General features: G+C 39.7%; 1 protein-coding gene across 10 annotated transcripts in view; it reads left to right on the top strand.

Moving 5' to 3' along the window:
- The window catches only part of HPSE2 (heparanase 2 (inactive)), a 577707-nt gene that overhangs the window by 443683 nt on the left and 111029 nt on the right, over positions 1 to 22995 (top strand). For all 10 annotated transcript variants that reach the window (XR_001599306.2, XM_016164143.2, XM_016164141.2 and 7 more), the window contains 2 exons: positions 3328 to 3434; positions 8516 to 8630. Coding sequence is in view for 9 of the 10 variants with exons in the window: in XM_016164143.2 (XP_016019629.2) it covers positions 3328 to 3434; positions 8516 to 8630 (222 nt within the window). In the remaining variant the exon portion in view is untranslated. The remainder of the gene's footprint in view (positions 1 to 3327; positions 3435 to 8515; positions 8631 to 22995) is intronic.

Genomic DNA, 22995 nt, shown 5'->3' with positions numbered 1-22995 from the left:
CCATTTGCTTTTCCTGATTTTTTTTCCCTCTCCTCTTCTGTCCATACTGATTTCCTCCCCAGTCCCAACCAGTACCCAGCCTCAGTACCTCCCCCACACCTCACAAGATGGCCTTCTCTGTTTATGATATACACACAGCTCATCAAGCCTCTTGCCACATCCCAAACAGTAAATGCTCAGAAAATCCTCATTGATTTATACCAACTACTCCCAGGGTCTTTAACATGACTACTTTCTGGAAATCTCCTTTCCGCAGAACATTTCATATAACTGGTTTAGTTTTTGTATAAAAGTTCTACCTCACCTTGTGTTTTCTGTTCATGAGGCTTCTCTAAAAAACAACAGGAATTGCTCCTGTGCTGAGAGTAGATAAATATACTCTAAATGCCAATTATGCTAAAATGAATTATCCTTGTGCCTTTAAAATTCTAAACAGGCCTTTCTCTGCTAACTAGCATACATCTGGCCTGTCACCTACCACCACAAGTGTTGTGTCCAAAAGAAAAGCCACCAACTCTAATGCTAGATTGATCTAAAAACAATTGCACATGCTTTGGGCATGAGAGTGGTCTTGGTAATATTTGATTTACACTTTAAGAGCTTACCACATGCCAGACACTTTTCCAAGTACTTTATGAATATTAGGTAACTTAACTATCAAAAAAAAAAATGCTGAGATAGGTAGTATTATTTTAATTTTACAGCTGAGGAAATTAAGACATAGAGGTAATATAACATATCCAAGGTCATGCAATGAGTAAACGATAGAGCCAGGATTCAAACACAGGCAATCTGTGAGCAGTCCATGCCCCTAACCACTACTCAGTAACAATTATTAGATTGTTTCCTCCCAAGTCTCCCTACAAGTCAGAAGCAAATTTAGATGAACTTTTATTTACAGTATCTGTGTCCTTGCAGAGTCTTGTGTACACAGTATTTTATAAATCTACCCATTTTCTGGAATCAAGTCCTCATTTAAAGGAGCTAGACTTTGAATTTCTTTTGCAATGTAACCGTCGCATACAAATTGCCACTCTAAGTTGGGCATGCCATCTTCTAATTAAGTACTTCTGACAAATGCCCTCACAGAATAAGTGGTAGAAACACATGATTATCATCTTATTTTCAATTTAAGAACATTATTATGAGCTTGATACATCAAAAAATCCTTCTGGTATCCAAATCACATTGGATGACGATTTGCCTTCACCAGTTCTAGGGTTATTGGATTCCATATATAAATCGCTTGATAACAAAGCAGTATTTCCTTTTCTTTCTCTGAAATTTCCATCATTCAGTATTCAAGGGGCAGACCCCTGGCTTGTATCCTGAGCTTTAAGCAAAAAAAAAAAAAAAAAAAAAAAAAAGTATTGCTTTTTTTCTAGATCTTTCATGCTGTTATAGTTTTTCATTATACGCTTTAATTTTCCCCGATGTCTAAGATGGTTTTACAATCAAGGTATTGCTGCCAATTCTTTAACCAGTTTAGTTGCCCTTTCTTGAGTTATATAACTTCTTTAAAGAATGGCAGTTTCCTATGAGCTTGTGCATGGACAGGTTTGGAATCGTATTGGCCTCCCTGGGTGGCTACAGCACCACCATCTCCTTTTAAGCACTTACTCTGTGCCAGGCACTGTGCCAGGAAGTGAATACAAAAGTAAATCATAGAGGAACCCCTGCCCTCCAAAAGCTGCTAGTTCAGGGTTCCTAGGAATTAGTCCATAGGCTCCTGGACTTCATTCCAGGATCATAAATGATAGTTCAGAATCCTCCACAAAACTGTAAGTATATTTAGAACTAATTCCTCTGAGTTCATTCATCACTTTAGAGGGATTCACACAAATGTTCACCTGCTACCCCTATGCCCCAGGATCTTTCTGCGATTGGCCTAAAATTATTTATCCTTGGCACAACCCCGTCAAGTATCATTTCCATCTCATTGAAGTTCAACGTGGTCAGAGAAATAACAGAACTTTAATTTGTATATCGCTTTACAGTTTTCATGATCTTTTTATATATGTATTATTTCATAGCAGCTCCAGTAATCTTTACATAAATCTAATCGTATCACTCTTGCTTAAATCCCTCCAATAGTCTTTCCTCACACTCAGAATAGACATACCCCTCCTTTGTTTTCTAACCATTTTAAAAATCTTTCATTCCCTTACTATATTCTAGATGGTCTTCTTTAGGTTCCTTGGTGTTGGTGTAGTGCCATGGGGCCTGGCCTTTCATTTCCTGCTCTGGGACTTTTTAAAAACAAAGCTATAGAACACAGGGAACCTGCTTAGCATTCAGGCCTGTACAATGAAATGGAGAATAGGGGAGTTGTTAATAGTCAGGAGGCTACTCTTGACCTTTGGAAGATATGAGCCAGGGGCTAAATACGTCCCCTTGTCCCCTCTTGGGGGACCGTTCTGAGACATAGTTCATACCAAGATCCCTGTGGAATTGAGTACAAGTTGCCAGCAGTAGTTGCCAACTTGAAAATGCTTCCTCGTACTGGTTTTCCCTCTTCCCTATTTCAGCCTCCCAGTCCCTCATTTCTATTGTCTGTTATTACTTCCCGAATGAACTACCTATACAAGTTTTCCGAGGTCACACAACATAATCCCTAAGTACTGCCAGATTGCTCTCCGAAGGATCTGAGTTCCGATCTGGATAGTCTGGCCAGTCTCCAACTTGGGTATCATAGACAGGGCCATTTCAAAACTTCAGAGGGCTACCACTTGGCAAGAGGCTTTGCCCCTGCTCGGAAGACTGCTTCCTACGCACGATCTTTTCACCTGTGGGTCAGTGCTTTTTCCTTTTACACTTAACTGCAGTTATTTCAAAATGTGGTTGTAATATACATACATGCCCAGGTAATTGTAAAATACCTCTCCCAAACATTGATCTCTGCCTTCTCTCATGATTCATGGCTTCCGATGCATGGACAGTATGCTTACCCATGAATGTGCAATAACAGAACATTAAGAAAATCTGCTTCTCAATACTTGTTAATATGGAAACATTATAGATTTATATTTTCCAGTTAAGGGTGTCACAGTCAGTTTATGTCCCAGAATATGTACTTGTTCTCCTGTCACATTGTATTTATTTAGGAAAAAATGATCATTTCATTTTTTATTATTAATATTGGTACACGTTAATGCTTCTGTGTGTGTGACAGGTCACTGTGTGGGGTGCGTCAGTGTGAAAAAAAGCACAAAACTACCTGGGAGCACGAGGTCAGAAGAACTTCCTTAAGGGAATAGGTGTTCCTTCTCATTTGGGAACAGCTTTTTAAAATCTCATTATCCCCTTCTGCTTCTGTTGTGTGAACAGGTGGTTAATACATACACTCCAGGAAAGAAGATTTGGCTTGAAGGTGTGGTGACCACCTCAGCTGGAGGCACGAACAATCTATCAGATTCCTATGCTGCAGGATTCTTGTAAGTAACACTTGCAGTTTCACTCCCACAGCTCTGCGGAAAGGACAGTGAGACTGTGGCCGTGCTCAGGATGCTGCCCACTGGAGGGAGGTCGGAGGGCTTGGCTCCAGTTGTGAATGTGTTTAGCCATTCAGCAAACAGTGATTAGGAACTTCCTAGATGCTAGAATGTCAGTCACAGGCATCAAAGCAAGAGTAGTAGCAGTGATAAAAGTAATAAAAAGTAATAAGAAGTCTATTCAATGTCTCCAGTACAAAACACAGCGCTGACAACATACATTTTCTCATCTAATTTTCGCCATAATCCCGGGGGTTAGGTAAGAGTAATACAGGGTTTTTACCCTCCAGAAATTTGCGATTGGAGGAAGGAAAACAAGAGATAAGTAAAGCCATTGAAGATAAGTGCCATAATAATAATAATTTTAACTCTATAGTGCTTACCATGTACCAAGTACTGTCTAAAGTGCTTTATATAAAATCAATAATTTTAAAAATATTTTTCTTATTTTTCAGTAACAGTTAATATACAATATTATATTAGTTTTAGGGTTACAACATAGCAATTAGATATTTATATAACTTATGAAGCGATCACCCCAATAAATCTAGTACCTATCTAACACCATACGTAGTTACTGCAATATCGTCGACTATATTCCTTATGCTATACTTTACATCCCATGCCTACTTTGTGCTTCTTAATCCTTTTACCTTTTTTACCAGTGAAATGGATGCTATTACTTTATAACAACCCAGGGATATAGATGCTGTTATTAGCTAGTGGCAGAGATTGGACTCAAGCCCCAGGCAGTGTGCTCCAGAGTCCAGCCTCTTTGCCACTACAACAGACCACCTCTCCTTCTGCTTCACGTGGTCTGTCTACAAAAGGAAAGTAATAGACATGCAAAGGAATCAAGAATTTCTCTGATTGGGAGGATCAGGAAGGGCTTCATGGGAAAAGTGGCATTCGGATGGAGCATAGAGAATTTCCATAGGTGGAGAACGGTGGTTGGAGAGGAGAGAATTCTCAACTGTAAGAACATTATGGGCAAAGAACCAGGAGAGGAAAATTATTAGTGTGATGAAAGCCTCGGCATCTGCAGGGATGTAGCGAAGCCTACACTGGGGAGGAGGTTTACCACCAAATCATAGAAGGCCTTGAAAACCAAGCAGAGGAAATGAGGCCTTGTTCTATATTCAGTGGCAAGCCAATGAAGATTCTGGAAAAGGAGAGAGACACTATCTGACCTGGGTTTTAAAACGTTGGCTTTGTTGGCTTTGGCAATAGTATGCTCAAGAGTTTGGAGAAATGGAGATGGGAAAATGAATTTGAAGGCTACTGCTGTTGTCTGAAGAACCCTTAAGCCAGAAGCATAAGGGCCTCTGACTGGCCTGCCGGTGTCACATAGCAGGAACAAACCTCTTAGGACCATGGACAAACCCGGTCTAGTCTAGTTCTGTGGTCCTGGATTTTTGGTTGAGCAAGGCCCTCCCAAGAAGCTTCTTGAATACGTTTGTGGAGGATAAATCAGGTCGGTTAAGTAGATTGCCTTTACAGATGGAATTTTGCAAATGCAGATGAAGATAATGAGTCAGTGTAACACACTGCGATACCTTGGGTCTTCCATCTCTGTGTTCTCGGCACCTGACATTGAGTGGCGCAGAGCAGTTTTTCAATGAGCATGGTTCAGATGACTGAAATGGAGTGAATCAGCATTTGATACAGTGTCTCCAAGAGTTGTCTTTCAAAAACATACTCCCCACTGGGTTTCACTGTGAGCCCTCGGGCAAGGGTGAGAAGTGAAGTTGGCAGTCCATACTATAGGGGACCTCTTGGAATCATCAGTGGAATGGCTTTTGCTCATTTGTTGCAAAAGCACTCGCCTGCAGGCCCCAGCAAGGAGCCCAGTTGTACCGAGTATTTTCATGAGCATTCTCCCCTTTAGGGAATGGTGTGAAATGAGAAATACCGCAGACCTTCCAGAAGGGAGCTGGAGAGAGACCTGTCCTTTCACAAGCGTCAGCCAAATACCTGTAGATCTCTGCAGTCACTTTGCAGAACACAGATAAGCATAGTTTTTAGGCTTTGGTTGTTGTTCAGATCCCCATTTGCTTGGTTGACACAGATCATGTGAAAACTAGCTCATTCTACTCCTGGTCTTCTCTCACTTTTTTAGCATCCATTTGCTCTCAATTCCATGATGGTTATCCAGTATTATGCCCTTTGAGTCCAGTTCTCAAAGGGACATAAATTGCTTCCTGGGAAAAAAAAAAAAAAGTGAAGCATTATAGGAAGCTCCAGAAAGTTAGCAAGAAATTGGAAAGAAGGCATTTTTTAGTGTTTTGTTTTGTTTTATTTTTGATATAGGGCATAACTAGGAGCTTACTGGTACACATTCCCCTGCATGCATTAATTAGAATTCTTTACTGCCAGTCAGAGCTTTGAGATTATTTGATGCACTACAATACACCTTGATATACTACTGTGTCTCCAGCTTCTAGTAGTGTCTGACATATAGTGGATATTCAGTAAACTGTGGAAAAGAAAAAAATGACTGTGGTAGCATCTTTGGTGGAAAATTCCAGTCATCTTACCACCTTTCTCTACCTGAACATAAAAGGGAAACTCGGAACATCATTTATTTCCCCCTTTCAGGGGCTTATTACTATAGGAAGAAGAGGAAGATAACTTCAGCACTAACCACGTTCTCTGAAAGCCGTGAGGAAGCAGGGGTTCTGGCCGTAGTCGTATATGCTGCAGGGATGTGCATATATGATGTGGGTTTGGAGAGGAGGAGGCGTATTCTCCCTTCCCATGTTCGAGTTCCTTCAAGAATTTCCCAGATACTAGGAAAAAATCGTATTTACAAATTAACATTCATTTGTTATGTATCTACAATTTTGGCAGATGACTGTGCTAGACTCTGTAAAGGTCACAAGTAGGAATTCGATACCATCCCTGTAAATGTATATGTAGGTATTTATGTGCCCAGTACTTTAGAAATGACTTAAATGATCACACAAGCATTTGTGTTATCTAGCCTCAATGCTCAGAACAAGGCCTGGCATTTACAGTTAATTAATTAATTTTCCTGAATGAATAATGAGTGAATGAACAAATGGGATCTTTTCATATATAAAAATACCAAAATGTGGTCTTGTGTTGATATCCAGATACTACTGGGTATAGGGACTCACATATATGTGATTCCATATTTACTCATCATTTTGTTTCTTCATTCATTGAACAAGGAGAGGGATAGAAAAGTAATTAAGACATTCTCTTTTTTTGTAGATAATACTTGTTAGATATAGAACATATCGTATTTGTGCTATGTCCACATAGGAGGCATCAGCCCGGAATTCATGATATAGCTCTACCACAGGACATTTAATACTGTGTCTCGGTGGCTAAAGGAAAAGCTAAACCTGTTATCCTGATTTCATAGGGTTGCTAAATTAATAAAAATATTAAAGGCAAGTAACTTAAGCATGTCATATTCCAAAATAATTTTAATTCTCTGTGTCACAATGTCCCAATCTGAACAACAAAAAAGGTTCTATTACGTTATCTTCAGATTTTCTCTTATATTTAAAACTTTTGTTTGTTTTTTGCTTTATTTTACTTTATTTTGTGTTTGTAACTCTTGTCGGTATTTGTCAGTTTTTGTGAGAATAAAATATAATCGTCAATGTGAAAAAGATTTGAAAATATTAATGATTTTTATTTATAATATAAAAATTAGCAATATTCTTTATTCCAGTAAGGAAAAACTTTAATTCTTTAAGTCACTGGTTTGGAGCTCCATATGGTTTCAGACTTGGGAAATCATAACTATGCATAATTTGTTCCTAGTATGCAGAATGGTGATTCTTAAAGTTCCTAGAATCTAATTTGATCCAGATCGATTTCAACATAACAAAGAGTATTAAGCACCTATACTGTGCTAGGGACTGTGATGGGTGTTTTGGATACAAAGCTTTAACATATATCTGTTCTTGATGAATTTAACCCGCTGAGGGAAGTAAGAAAAATAAGCAAGTGATTATCATTCAGTGGGCTTGCAGAGGGTATGAATAAGAGTTCCAGGAAGTACACAAAAATACGGTATTACTGTTGACTGGGGCAGCAGAGGTTAAAAGGAGGTAACACTAGGGTTGGAGATTAACAGATAGAAAGAAATTTGCCAGATGAGGTGGGTTAGAGCAGGGGGTCCCCAACCCAACCTCCTTCTGCGCCCCCCGCCCCCACCCCGGGCACGCACAGCAGGTGAGTGGCTGGCAAGTGAACAAAACTTCATCTGTATTTGCAGCCACTCCTTAGCACTAGCATCACCACCTCAGCTCCACCTCAGATCATCAGGCATTAGATTCTTATAAGAGCACTGGTCTCTGGTGCCAAAGAGGTTGGGGACCGCTGGGTTAGAGGAAGAGAGAAAGGGCATGTGGTAAGTGTTTGAGCAATGCAGGTCCTCCACTGTCACAGTATACAATGGTAGCATATTTGAATCCCTGCGCAGTTAGTTATGGTGCCAAAGAAAATTTTTATTGCATCGACTGATGCAAATGACTGGATTGCTCTTGCACAGGTCATAGGAGTATATGGCTTATAGTCATATGAAAAGTACCTGTACTGTGAGAGGGTGTAAGCAGGAGAGTTTAAGTGATGAAAAGTATAATGTATATGCTCCTGTGATTGTATGTCCAATGGCCAGGGTAAGGGGGTGGTTAATAATGAGACTTATGAGTAGCTAGGGTATTCATTTTATTTGTGAATATTTCAGGAATAAGAGATAAGTCAGTAGCAACGAGCTATTTTATGACCAAGTGCAATTCATTTTACTCCTCTGGACCTCTGTTTCTTTTCCTATAAAGTGAAGAGGTTAGATTTGATCATCTCTAAAATCTCTTCCAGCTGTATGTTCAATGCTTAAAGTAATCTCTTTTAAAGTACAAGGTAAATTTGGTGGTGGGACGGGGGAGGGGCTGGTTTATATGTGCATGTGTTAGCCAATCTCTACAGAACTTGTTATATGCCGCTTAAAAATATATTGATGTAGCTTTTTCCCCCCTGCTTTTTAGATGGTTGAACACTTTAGGAATGCTGGCCAGTCAGGGCATTGATGTTGTGATACGGCACTCATTTTTTGACCATGGATACAATCACCTCGTGGACCAGAATTTTAACCCATTACCAGTAAGTGTGAGATAAAGATCCCCAACTCTTTTTCCATGTCATTCAGTTCTTTTGATCGTGCCTTGTTCCATACTGGGAAAATTTTTCTGTTCCTTCTGCTATCAATTAATTTCATAAGTTGGGAAAATATGTATATGTGCATACACACACACAATACACATATATATATACACCCATATACACATGTGCATGTATACATATACACACACATATATACATGTATATATAACATTTATATATTTATTTACTACGATAATTTTAAAGCGCTTTGTACAGTTGAGATTCCACATCTACTTGTGGCCTGTTTGAACTCTGCTTGAGAGTGAATTTTTCCAGATTGTTTTCTTTTCATGCTAATAGGAGACATTAGTTAATGTCAGATGCAACATGTTGAAGGCAGATGGTAGAGTGTTGGACAAGATCAGATACAGTAGGAACCCATCTCTTTGGGAGTGGTTGAATGAAGTGCACTTATAGTTTGATGTTGATCCTCAATGTGACAACGAGAGGTTTGCCCAGAGCACCAACTTTTCTAGGAAAGCAAAGGAAATGGAAAGCTAAAGAAGAATGGCAAAAGTGAAGATCTGGGGTTGTCTGGTTACTTTACTGACCCATCAAAGAAATCCCACTCAGTCCAAAAGAGATGCATGTTATCAGAACTATTACATGGGTCATCTTTGTCACAGACATCTTGGTCATGATGAAAGGTCAGACACCTCTCATTGACCCATAGAGCATCAGAGCTGGGATTTCCCTTCGAGATTATCCAGTTCCACCTTATGTAACAAAGGGATTGATAGTCTGGACTGGGAGGGAAGGGGGCAGGTAGACCAGCCTTAGAGCCTGTCCCTGTGCCCTGGTGCAGTGCTCTTCCTACAGAATTACTGCTGCCCTGGGGTCCATAGTAAACAAATCCAATGGAACCAATGAGCGTTCCTGGCATTTGTTTCCCTCTGCCTAGTTCCAGGCCTGATCCAGGAGGCTTCTAAGCCTAGAACAGAGAACAGCTTGGCTCCCAACAGCACCAGTTCCATGTTGCAAAAGAATCTCACTAGTCAGAGTTCTGAGTAATTACTGTATCACCGGCTGCATATCACTGCAATTAAATCACAGTGCTAAAACTTACTGGCACAGTTGCTTTAATTCACAGAGCCAGGATACCTCTCTCAAAGTGTATGTGGGACTGGAGTATGGAGGGGTGGAGAGGAAAATTTCAGTTTGGAACCATTGGGGTTTTTGTTTGTTTTGAGCTCATAATGTGAAAATAAGAATAATAATTAGAAAAGTATCTATGAAGTATAAGCATTAAGCAAATATGTCACACAAAAATAAATACTTATTGATCATCAAGCAGTGGGGAGAGGACTCGTAATAGATAAATGACTATATAAATAATAGAGTACTGTGACAGAGGCAGCAAGGGCTCTTTCAGAGTGTGTTTACAGGGGAGGCTTCTCTGAGAAGCCCAATGACAGAAAGGAGCCAGCCTAACAGATTTTGCAGAAGAGCTTTTGTTAAGGGGAAGGGGCTAGAACAAAGGCTTCTCAGCAGGAGCCAACTTGGCATGTTGGAGGAAACACAAGAACACCAGTGGAGTGGTGAGGGCCTGGCATGGAAGGGGAGACTTATTGAACACAAGGCCAGCAGGAATCGGATCACATAGGGCTTTGTAAGCTAATAGGAGTTATGAATAGTATGAAAAGCCATTGGAGGGTTTCATGCAGGGAAGTAACATTTTAAAAAGATCACCTTGGTATAATTAATGCATCAAATGTGAGTTATTATTTCTTTAATAATGAGGGTAATATTTAATTTATAGGCCACTTTCATATACCATATATCAATAGTGCTCTGAAAACTGTCTTCCCTTCCCTCCTCCCTTCCTTTTTCCTTTCTTTCCTTCTTGCCTTTATTTATTCCTTTACTCATTCAAATCTCATTCACTCTTCTTAATCCTGTACTATTGCTGATCCCTGGCAGTGGGCCAGTGTGATGAACCGAAAAGACAAGGAATTCTTGGATCTTATAATCTAATAAGGCATACTGAGAAATGAAAAATAAACAAACAAACAAAAAAACAAGATAATTACATGTTGTCACAATTGCTCTGAAGAGAACCTGGCGAGATAAGTATGACTATTTATACTTATTTTGCTGAAGAGACACTAAGATTATTAAATGACTTATCCAAGGCCAGGCAAGTAGTAAGAGCTGGAACTCTCAGAGTTTTTCGGTTCTAAATCCTATTTTCTTTTCACCATGCTGCACTATTTTTTGAAGTACTCTCTTTGCTGTCTGCTGTGGTCTGAGGCCAATGTTTGTCTCAGAATTGGGTCTGAAGATGGAAATAGGCAACTTAAGGAATTGGAGATAAGAAAACCTAGGCTAAAAAAAAGACTAGATAGGCTTGTTTTCCAGAACTGGACAAACCTGGGTTCCATCTCGACTCTCTGTGTACCTTTGCATGGCTATGTGCAGGTTAAAGATGCAGTTCTTGATGGTTTTGCTCTCCCCAAGTGAAAGTCGCTGCAGGTGGATTCCTTTGAAAGCATGGCACAAGAGACTTCAGTTGATACGTGGTGGCAGCAGAGCTCACAGATGTTCATAGGAAGCTAAAACAAATCCCATTGATTTAGTTCAAATGAGCTGGATGGCTACATTTATGGAACACCAAGCTCTAATAAAGAAATCGTATGTAAAAGTATTTTAAAAGGTAGCATATATTTCTTTATGCTAATAAATTCTGGTCCTTATAAATAGAGAACTTGGCAGCTGGGCAATCTATCCTAAGTCTCCTTTGAAAAGAAGGCTAGATCAGGGCACAACCTGACAGACCTTGCCAGCAGGCCCCTACATGGTGTAATGGGGACAGACCTGGGAATTGTATAGGATGCCACTTCAGAGAGTTGTACATTTGATAACCAAACACTGCCAATGAAAATGTGGATTTTAAATTATGATTAAATCTTCAAGAGAGTTTGTAAAGAGCTTAGGAGATCACTGAGTTGTGTTTTGGTTGCCTTCCAGAAAAATTAATATTCTCTCTTCCAGCTTCTTCAAACCTAGCTCAGTACATTTCAGGAAAGGTTTTTATTAGCAAATACTGTTTTGTTTTCACTTCTGTAATGTTCTAGAATAAATTCAGAAAAAGTGAAGATCCTGGCTGAATGGCATCTCAGCTCGTATCCCATATTACCCCCCACCCACCCACCCAATCAACTTTGATCCCTGTTTGTAGGATTTCGCCACAGCTGTGACAAGGTTATTTCCAATAGCACCATTCCAATCTAAGGTAAGAGAGAATATGAGGGTGGCCCTTTAATAAAAGAAACTTGTCTTCAGAAAAGATCGTTTTCAACTACACCCCTGTTCTTTATGGTTCTTCCCTCCAGCAAAGTGCCCACTCTCCTCCTGTCGTGGGATTTTCCTTCTCCTGGGAAGAGGAGGACATTTAGTTCGGTAGTGCTTCATCACTCAGCTCCCACCCTTTTCCCCTGACCCCTGTGCCATTGGGAAAGAGGGAACGTGTGAGTCTCCACAGCCAGTCAGCCAGTCATGGGCTCCCTTGGGAGTAAGTGATGTTTGTGCAGAAGAGATCTGCACGTTCAGTGGACATAGTCCAGACCCCACCAGCCATGGGCATTTCTCCTAAGAGAGGGTTTTGGAATTTAGCTTGCTGCTTTTTTTTTAAGAGCTTGATTTACAGAGCTCTCAGGGAAAGGAATGGTGAATTACTAGTCAACATCTTCATAACTCCCACGCCAGCCTAGCAAATATAATTCAATTCAAAAAACATTGACACTTCAAATGCATCTGGCTCTGTGCTAGGTATTCTGGAGACATGCAGATAAATAAGATATGGTTCCCTCATCTGCAGAGCTAACAAGCTGGTGTGTGTTTGTGTTTGGGGGATTACAATTTAGTCCTTTATTTAGAATAAAAGAGAAAGCTAGTTCACATTGGATTGCCTTTTCTATACTGGGCGTACTGGTAGGATATTTATATTTGCTGTCAGCATTCTTTTTTGCTGACTGCCCCTGCTGAATAATAATAAACATTCAGTTCAGCCTTGTGTACATTTGTTAACACTTGCTGTGTACATTGTTCTGGAATACAGTCAGTGGTCATGGATTGTAATGCAACTCACTAATCTATGGTGGGATTAAACCTATGGCTGTGGTTCCCATAGCAACAGGATCTGAGCCAAGCCACCACTGTTCAGATGTCATTTGGTCATTGGCAAGAAACTGAATCTTAATGATGTCTGCCTGGCTTCATTGGTTAGCCTATCACTGGGATAAGATCCTAAGTGCTCCATTCTTGTTTCCCTTTGAAATGTTAGACAGTGCCCCTTATGCACTGCACAGCCATGATATAGACACAGGATCAGCTTAAATATGTCCCTTTCCTGAGAAAGAACATCCAATTACAGGCCTATGTCCCATTAATGCTGGATTGATGCACAATTTTTTCTTGTATAAAGAACTACCTAATTAGGAGGCTTCATGGGGAGCAGTAGGAACCTGGTCCTATGACAGGATTCTTGATTCTAGCCCTAGCTCTGCCATTAATTAGATGTGTACCTGTAGGTTCCAGTTTTTTCATCATTTAAATTGTGACAAAAATGGCTCTTCTATCTACCTACAAAAGATATTGTTATAATCCTTGAGAAAATTAGATATAATAGAATTCTGATTTTGTATACACCCGTACACATAAAAAATTACTGGAAGGGACTGCATCTAAACATTAAAAGTGGTTTTCTCTGAATGGTGATATTACAGATAGTTTTTATTTTCTTCTTTGTGGATTTTTTGTAGGTAAAATTGCTAAATCAGTATTATTGCTTTTATAAGAAGAAAACAATAAAGACTATTTTTTAAGCATTTTATTTTATTATTTAAAGGCTATTTTTAAAAGAAAAAAAATAGTGTTTTGAAAAGATTAAGTGCTTTAAATAGTTAAGCAAATTATCCCAGCCTAATTCATTTATCATTTGTTGATTCGTTCATTCATAAACATTTGTTATACTCCTGCTACATGCTAGATACTATGCTGGACATTGGAGACACTGGTTTGCCCTCAGGGAGCTTACAGTGTAGCTAGGAATCAGATGTATCAGCAGAAACTGCCACAGAAACACTTTGTCAGGGCAGAAGAGGAACAGAAGCCAGCCTGTCGGGCAGGTCGAGCATCAAGAAAGGGTTTCTGGAGGAGACAACACCTGAGCTGGAGCTTAAAGGAGAAGAGCAAGTTAGCCATGGGAAGAAGAGTTTGAAGTCTGGGGAGGATCTGCCAAGGGCAGCAGCATGTGCAAAGGTACAGAGGCGTTAATTGTCCACAGAGTTATGGGGGATGGATTATGAAAAATTACTTAGGCACGTTTTTCCCATTGCTGTTCAGTGGCCACACAGTGTGTGTGAAAGTAAAGAATTTCAAAGCTGGAGGTGGTGGAGCAGGGAGGTACAAAACCCAGCCAAACCAGCCTGTGACTTGTTTCTTGGTGTAGATTCATTTCTCTTTCCCGTGGGAGCCATCAGGAAGATGAAAGAAGCAGAGTGTACCTGTTTAGGGGTAGCTGTGATATGAAACCCGATCTTCTCATTAGAGGCCCTGACAAAAACTTCTCCATGCACGGCCTTCCTTTGTGGCTGCCAGCAGCTGCTGAGAGAAGAGCGCCCTCGGCTGCAGGATCAATCACTGGGACTCAGGCTGGCTCCACTTCAGCGGCCGAATCGCTGGGCTGCATGCCCAGTGGGCATGACTTGCTTCTTTGCTCCTCTCTGCCTGTAAACCCTGGCTTTTCAGATCAGAGCCTGTGCCTCCACCGTCTTACTAGGCAGGGAGCTCTTTTGCCCCTAATACTTTAAATAGAAGCCCCTCTGATTTTTCACTCCCTTCCTCATCCTTTGCTTATTTATTAACCTGAGTGGTGTGCACAGGATGTGAGTGACAGACAGCAGTTTAACAGCTCACTCTGATTGAATTTGCTTCGGGAAGTAGAGCTCTGTACCTGAAATCAGAAGGTGCGGACTCACGGTGCAGCACCACAAGGTTCCAGTTGCTTGAGTCTTCACTTCCAGCTCTGTAAAATGGGCCCAGCTGTGCTGAGGTTGGGTGTGGGAGTATTCGAATGTAGTGTGTAAGAGTAGTATCGGCTTTGGAATCAGACCTGAGTTTCAAATCCCACTCTTCCACTTAGTAGCAGATTACTAAACTTGGATAACCATCATTTCCTTTCTTAAAACGGAGACAATGATAGTTTCTATTTGAGAGGGCTGTTGGTAAGGATTAATTGAGCCCATGCATGTGTAGTTTTAACCACATACTAAGCACTCAATAAATGTTAGCTGCTATTATTATTTATGAAGTCACTTGGTAAAATGTAAAATTCTGTAAGTTACTAATTATCATTAGTAATGAACATAACTATGGCAAGATGATATTGTTGTGGTGCCATCAAATCTAAGACCCATGCAAATTGAGATGGATTGTGAGCCTTTAGTAGCCCGCCAGCGACCGACTCTCTACCACACAGGGTTAGAAGAGATCAGTCCTAAGCATCCAGAAGGGATAGCTTAAAAAGCCCCAAAACCCCCTCTAGCAAGTAAGCAGGTTTACAGAAGCAGAGGCTGGCCATTAACATATCTTTACACAGGTTAACTACACCCTTAACATTAGCATATCTTTGCACAGAATATCTCCTAGAACTACACCCTGTTTAACATTAAACAATGGAAGCAGAAGTTGGCCATTTGAAAATTTTCCACCCTTAATAATATACCTTTGAATATCACTTCAGATATCTGGAAATCAACACAAGTAATAACTAAGGTATGAAAAGTAGATTTTTTTTAAAGATTATATTGCCAGAAAATAAGAAGAATAAAAAAGGAAAGCTGTGATTCCTGCACTTGAGAGGAATTGACTGCAAATGGTTAAAGACAAACTAAAAATTATATTTTATTTTCCTCCAGAGAAGATACTTACAGCCTTTCCCAGTGAATGCAATTAAGGCAGTAACCACACCGCAGTACTAGCTCTAACGCCTTCATTTGGTATTTATAAATGGCCCAATAAGCCCTGGAAACCATGATATGTCCCATCAAAGTCCTAATGACAGCACATTATGTGAATCACTGAGAAGCAACAATCGAAAAAATCTCACTCTGCCATTAACCATTTATATTGTTCCCAGATTGCAATACTGAGGGAGTATAGCTACAGCAAATCATGCAGCAACCTAAATAAATTAAGGAGAAGAAGCAATTATAGCTTCACTGCATTTGACTTTAGGAGCGTAGTACATCCTCAAAGCAATGTACCAATGATAGAGGAGTAAGGCCAGCTCTGGAAATGAGAAGAGCTGCACCTCTTCTAACCTTATCAGTTCACCTAAAACACTAGAAAATTATCTGAAAATAATCTGACAAGAAAGAGAGGATGGGGGGGAGGAAGGAAGAAAAAGAAAGTGGAAAGGGAATAAATCAAGTGCCCTTTGGTGGGTTGGAAAGATCTTTTATGAGTGCTGCAATTTGACAAATGTAAGGTTATTTCACTTTAAATATTATAGTTGCAAATACTAAGGGCACAACAATGTCTGTACGATGGTTAGGAACTAACAAATGGGCCTCTGATAGGAGTGAACTTGAAACCCAAAGATAATACATTACATTTTTGTTGTTGTTTATTTAAATAAAAGCAGAAGTATTTAAAATATAAATAGAATTAATAGGTATTCTGTTTTTAATTCTTATTTAAATGCACTATGCTATAAATTATTTAAAGATATATCAGTTATTAGGTACCTCATTCACTAACTTTCAACTATTATCAATCTGCTTGTTTTATCTCTGATTTGGTTTTACACTTTGAAAGGATTGAATAGAACATACCATCTTCACTCACTCTAAACTCGACCTGGGCAGGCCTGCCCTCTACTCTGGAATCCACTGCCCTCATCTTGATGTCATTAGGGCAGTGATTCTCAAACCTGGCTGCATATTATGGTCACCTTGGGGGCTTTTAAAAAATACCTGCGCTTAGGTACCACCACCAGAGAGTCTGATTGATTTGGTCTGTAGAGGAGCCCAGGTGTTGGTATTTTTAAGTTCCCCAAGTGTGTCTAATATGCACCCCAAACTGATGACCTGTGGTCCCTTTCGGCTCTGACATTTTCTGATTCATCTTCAAGAATTTTATACCAGTATCTTCAGACAGGCCTCCTAGCTGAGCTTACATTTATAAAACTTTTCAAACTAAAATTAAATGACTATTTCACTTTTGAATCACCCAGGGAGTAATCCCTCTTTTCTCAAGGTTCTTGTAGCCTTGTCATAGCAGTTATCACTTTTGTTATTGTTGTCGTTAGACTTGTTCAGGTACATCTAATTTCCTCTCTCTGAGTGTAAGCTCCTTAAAAACAAGCCATCTCTCCTATCTTTATATTCCCCATAATGCCCTGCTCATAGTCACTCCTTACTGAATTCTAAAGATGCTCAGTGACTGTGATTCTGGGGGCCGCAGTGCATACTCAGTAATGGAAATATGGAGGTCAGGCTTTCATTGTCAGGTGCTGTGTGTACATTGAGTACAGGGCTCTGGGCTCTGGACACTTGCTGTGGCACCTTTGACACATCCTCTCATCTTCCGTCTTTTCTGTAATGGTGATGCTAACACTCCATTGTACTGTATAGATTCCTCTGAGTGCTTAAGACAATGCCTGACCCTTAGTAAGTACATGATAATGTGACCATTTTATCTTTTCTAAATATATGAAAATTATTCCTTGGAATTGGATGAAATTCTAACATCTTGAAAAAGATGGGAACACCTGGGAAACATCCATCCCGATGGGCAGGCACTAGTTACAATTGATCAGTAACTGGACATATTTTAGTTACAATAGTGTTGTTTGGCACATATGGATTGTTTTAGAATCTTCCAAATCCTCCACATCTCATTTAATACTCCACGAACCTACATAGTGATAATTTTCTTCTTTGGCTTCTTTGACTTTATTCTTTATGTTCCCCCTAGAAGTTTTCACAGCTTATTTTCATCCATTAATTTTTCTGGCCTTTCCAGCTTCCTGATAAGGCAGGTAGAAGAGATATACCCATTCTGTTTAGTAGAGAAGAAAACTGAGACCCAGAGAGGTCCAGCAATTAACTCAAAGGAACACAGCAAAGTAGAGCCAGCGGTTCTCAGTTCTCTGATTCTTCATCACTGCTTCATATTCTCCCTTCGTTTGGCTCTGCCGTGGCTCTGTCAAGTCAAAAATTCAGATCAACATCGTCCCCTAGCAGCCAAGGTAGATGGAAATGGCAATGAGGAAGTTGAAAAGCTGGCCTCAAGGTAAAATAAAATGATCCAGAAGATAAAACTCTTGTACATTTATATTTTCATTGACTAATGAAAGAAAGAACAAGTTTTCAATTTCCTGAAGCAGCAGGTTAGTTTCACTGCTTCTACTGAATATATTAAGAGCAAAATACAGTATTTACCACTCTTCTGGAAGTTGTCACTTTGCCCCATATATATTATATATGTATATTAGATATGTATATATGTAAGAGGTCCCCCCTCCTTGAATGTGGGACCTCTTAAAATCTCTCCTCCCCAAGAACCATGAACTGTTCAGGAGCTAGACCATCCCCTAATATTTACCCATGTGATGACGGATGGAGATCCAGAAGTCATTTAATTTGTTTGGGAGAGCCACGTCAGGGCATTTTCCTTCTTGAGGAAGGTCCCATGGTGTCTCTGAAAGACAAAAGGTCATGAATACCCCTTCATTAATTTTACCTCCAGGAAAGTACTACAAATGTATTTGAGGCTTTACCACGAATGCAAACTGATCTTAACCCATGCCCTCAGGAGCAAGTGGAAGAGGAAAGGTGTTGGCTATGTCCAAGACAGTATACCAAGTGCCATCAGTCTGAGCAGTGGATTTAGTTACAGTTACAATGTCTAGAAGAGCTGGGGTTATAGGAGTAACAACTTAATCCACCATAAATCTCCTGTTCCATTACCTTTGGATACAGGGCTCGTAGTAAGATGTTGCACCTCGTACTATTCCTGCTGCTGTTTAGATCTTCATCAAGGCTGTGGTTTCCTTTTGCTCTCCTGGGACCACTCAAGATGAGACAGGAAGACAGGCTGGGGAGTGATTTACATGTCCCACTACAGGTGAATACTGCAACATCCCACTGCATGTTACTCCTCTTGGTTAGGTGGATCCCTCTGGATATTGTGAATGTTCACAGCTCAGTCATGTAAAACATCAGCACCAAGGAACATTCAGTGGGGAATGTACATTGGAAGCCACAATAAGAGGACATTGAATTGGTCCAAAGGGCTCTCACCTACAAGATCACTTTAGATTAGTTTTCCGTACTAAGAACCTTGCCCAAACCTTATTAGTTGAATTCAGGAGGCCCCCTCCCGAACAAAATGGGTGGGATGGTGACTTAGTCACCTGTATCCAATAGAGCATTAAAGTTTGGGTTTTCTTCCCTAAAGTTTCTCACCGTATGTGTTTTTGCCCTTTGGTCCCTCATGGAGGCAGTGAGACCTCAGCCCCACCTCTAGCCAATTTTCTCTTTGAAACAACTCAAGTTGGGATAGAGGATAGAGACATAGATATAAATACACACACATATCCTCTTGGTTATTGATTCAGTTTTTCTAGAGAACCCTAACACATACAACATTTAATTAAGGCTACTATCAGCAGGACCTTTATAAAATACTGACCATATTGTATTGCAATGCATCTGTCTATCACTCATGCAGGGGAGAAATAGTTAAGTTGAAAGTAACTGTGAAACCTTGGGTGCTAAGACTCTTCCTCAAACATAGTAGGCACTCAAGAGAGGTTTGTTGAATGAGAGGGATTGAGTGTGTGAGTGCATGATTGGATTTCTTCAATCCTCCATAGTTGCCTTCCCCAATATCCACATTCAGCAAAAAAAGCCTATGTGCCTTTCAAGGTCCAGCTCACAGGTTGCCTCTTTCTGAGAATTTTTCTCGAATTCTCCTAAGAGAATGTTTTGTCTCCCGCTTCTAAACCTCATTAACATTGAATCTGTATCCCTTTATGCATTTAGTATGCATAGTGTTATCTACAAATATGTTTAGTATTTTGCAAACTGGTCATATTTCCCTCTCTAAATTGCAAGTTCCTTGAATGTAGTAACTGATATACTGATCCTTATATATCTCCTCAAGCACCAAGTACACAATTGGTGCCTAATAGTCATTAAAAAATTGTCTGCTGCATTGGGCTATCCCAAGCCAGGGTAGGGAATCACTGGTGCAAACGTGCTAATTATCCACAGGTTGTTTTAAAGGTGTTTCTGATTATTAGTTAGCAGTTCAGACTCCCTTTAGGAAACATGGCCTTTTTTGTTAATGATCACTTTAACTACCACACATCTCTGTAATGATTGATTACCTTTAAAATGAGCCAATAACTGCATGTTTATAGAGAGCATGCATGTAAAAGAACTGTAAGTAAAATAACAAAACGTTCAGAGATCCAAATAGCATGGGTGTTGATTTGTTTTAAAAATCCTAGTTCATACATCTCATTATCATCTTCATCTTCTGAGCTACCATGAAATGAGAGCCAGCTATATGCCAGCAATTAGGTCATTTCATACCATGTTTTTTTAGTCCTTAAGGCAACTAGAGATATTAGTTTAATCTACTGTTTAGGAAACAGAAGCCCAGAGAGGTAAGTAGTTTATTCGCTCATTACTTACAGCCTACCTTGCTCATCTCTGATCCCTTTGGAGTCCACTCGGCAATTGTCTTGCCTCTAAGCCAAGCCATCCACTGTTGTCATTCCAGACTCTATAATCACTCAGAGCCTCTTTAGCTCTTGTCTGAATCATCACAGTGACCTTCTCATGGTTTCTCTGCCTACACTTTCTTCTACTTCAAAAAAATCTTCCACAGAATCAATGAGAGACACGGTCATGCCATTCCCCTTCTTCAAAACCTTTGTTGGATCCCCATCAGCTATGCAATGGCCCTGACTTCTAAGCATGGCACTCAAGGCTTTCCATAATCTGGACATGCTCTGCCTTTCGAGTCCTATTTCTAACCAGTCATACTCAGATTACACGTCTTCTGCTGGAATTACTGACTCATTATTACCCCCAAACAAAGTATTCTTTGCTCCAAAGTCCATCAGAATCTATCTCTAGCTCCACTTTCTCTAATGCCTCAATAGGAATCTCTCACACTGATTCCCTCACTTTAATTATATATTATGCTTGGTTCTCACTAAACAATGATGTCCAGCATAGTTATGAATACCTAGCTCAATCTCACCTCTTAGAAAATGAGAAAATCGAGGGCAGGGAATATTATGACTTATTATGCCAAGCATATAAGCAAAGATTATGAAGTTGGCTGGGATTAAATTGAATTTTGGGTGAATAAGGTATTAAAAGCCATACTGCACTCTGAGGAATAGTTACAGCTGCTGCCTCAGGGGACACTGATTATAAATTCTGTTGAGGAAACGGAGGCCCAGTCCATTTAATCACTCTCTATACTATAACACACCTACCGTTCAGGCAGTAGTGTATCAACTGTAACATGGACAAAACGTAATCTCAGATATATCCAGGACTCATTTTCTACATGTTTTGCCAGCTCCGAAAAGCACCTGGATGCAGTGGTTCCATACCAACTCAAATAAGACTTGAAAAGAGGTTTGAAGGGTGAGAGGGAGGTAGCTTGCCAAATGAAATGTCTTAGAAACACCAATTTAATGACTTACATATAAATTAATCATAAACATGTGGATTAAATTTCCCCAGAAAAAGCATGTTTTGGTTCTCTGTGGACCACAAATGATTGAAAAATGATTGGAGATATTTCCTGAGCCCAAAGACTAAGAAAGAACAGTTCTATACTTCTTTAACTACAAATATTAGTGCAATAGATAAATTATCTAGGAGTCTAGGGAAGTTAGAAATATGGACAGGAAATAAGAAAATGAGATTCAGCTTGAGAGTATACTCCAGGTACACCTGGGGCAAAGTAATCAGAAACAGAGAGATTTTGTTTTAGAGAGAACCCAATAAAGTTATGGAGACTATAAGACATTCAGGGTGATTTCTAGTTGGCATGGCCCATGTAATAGAAGACCAGTCATTCTTATTCCTGAGAATGCAAGAGAAAAGGCCCTGGACTATGGAATATGAAATGGTACTCATTGTCCACAGAAAAAAAACAAAGCCTTTGCTTTGGATTGTATCAAGTTTTTCCTGGTAGAAGAAGGGTTTGGAAAAATTAGACTAATTTTTCAAGATGACTCAAGGAAATAAATGACCAAAGTCAAGAATGTAGCCTTTGAACATAGAGTACAGAAGCAAAATGGAGTCTGAATTCCAAAACAAGAGAAACTGAAACTCAAGTTCAAATGGTTGCCTTCACAGGGAAGAACACAGTCTTTGTTTGAAGTCATAAGTACAGCATGGGCCATCCATAGGAGGCCTTCTGAGGAGTGTTTTATCCTTCTTTGTCATTTGAAAATACTTTTTGAAGAGATCAGATATCCATCCGAATAGGCCAGACTAAAGTATTAGTATTATAGTCAACTTCTGACCTTGGAAAGTGGGCCATGTTTTGCTGTGTTATACAAGTAAATTGGCATGAAGACCAAATGTCCTAATGCCAGGAAAATACAAAGAAGTTTTCTTTGAGTCTAGAAAAGAGAGTTGAAGAAAATAATCTATTGCTTTCTAGGAGGTAGGGTATCCTGATTTTTTTAAAGTTTCTGGATACCCAATGGAGTGTGAGAAAAATAATAAGGATCAATGATAACAGTCTTTTACATTTGTCCAATGCTTTGCCATTTACATGGTGCTCCATATAAATTGTCCCATAATCTTCCAAGTAACTACCAGGCAATATTACTATCTCATTTATATAGATGAAGAAGCTGAATCACAGAGATGACAAAAAATTTGGAGCAAATGGCAGTGTCAGGGACTCAGGTCTTGTTCTTTTGACCCCGAATTCTTCCTAAATTTAAGTGATTTCATAGTTGACTGGTTTAACTCCATAGGGAAGAAGAATACTATAGTTTATTGAAAGTCTCAACATAACTCATTTTTGATTGTATTGATCATATATTCTCAGCACTTTATGTATTAGTTTATTTAATGATCACAACAACACTGTGGGGTAGATATTAGTACTCTCCTTTTAAAGGCAGAGAAGCAAGTTTGGAGGGATTAAGTGATTAGCCTACTGGCTAGTAAGTGGAGGGGCTGGGATTCAAATCTAGGCAATCTGTCTCTAGAACTCACTGTTTAACCCCTACGTTGTACTCTATCTAGAA

The sequence above is a fragment of the Rousettus aegyptiacus genome, unplaced genomic scaffold (genome assembly GCF_014176215.1).
Source record: "Rousettus aegyptiacus isolate mRouAeg1 unplaced genomic scaffold, mRouAeg1.p scaffold_m13_p_6, whole genome shotgun sequence".
NCBI lineage: Eukaryota > Metazoa > Chordata > Mammalia > Chiroptera > Pteropodidae > Rousettus > Rousettus aegyptiacus.
Note: the sequence above shows the minus strand (reverse complement) of the source record. Positions and strands in the feature narration are given on the sequence as shown.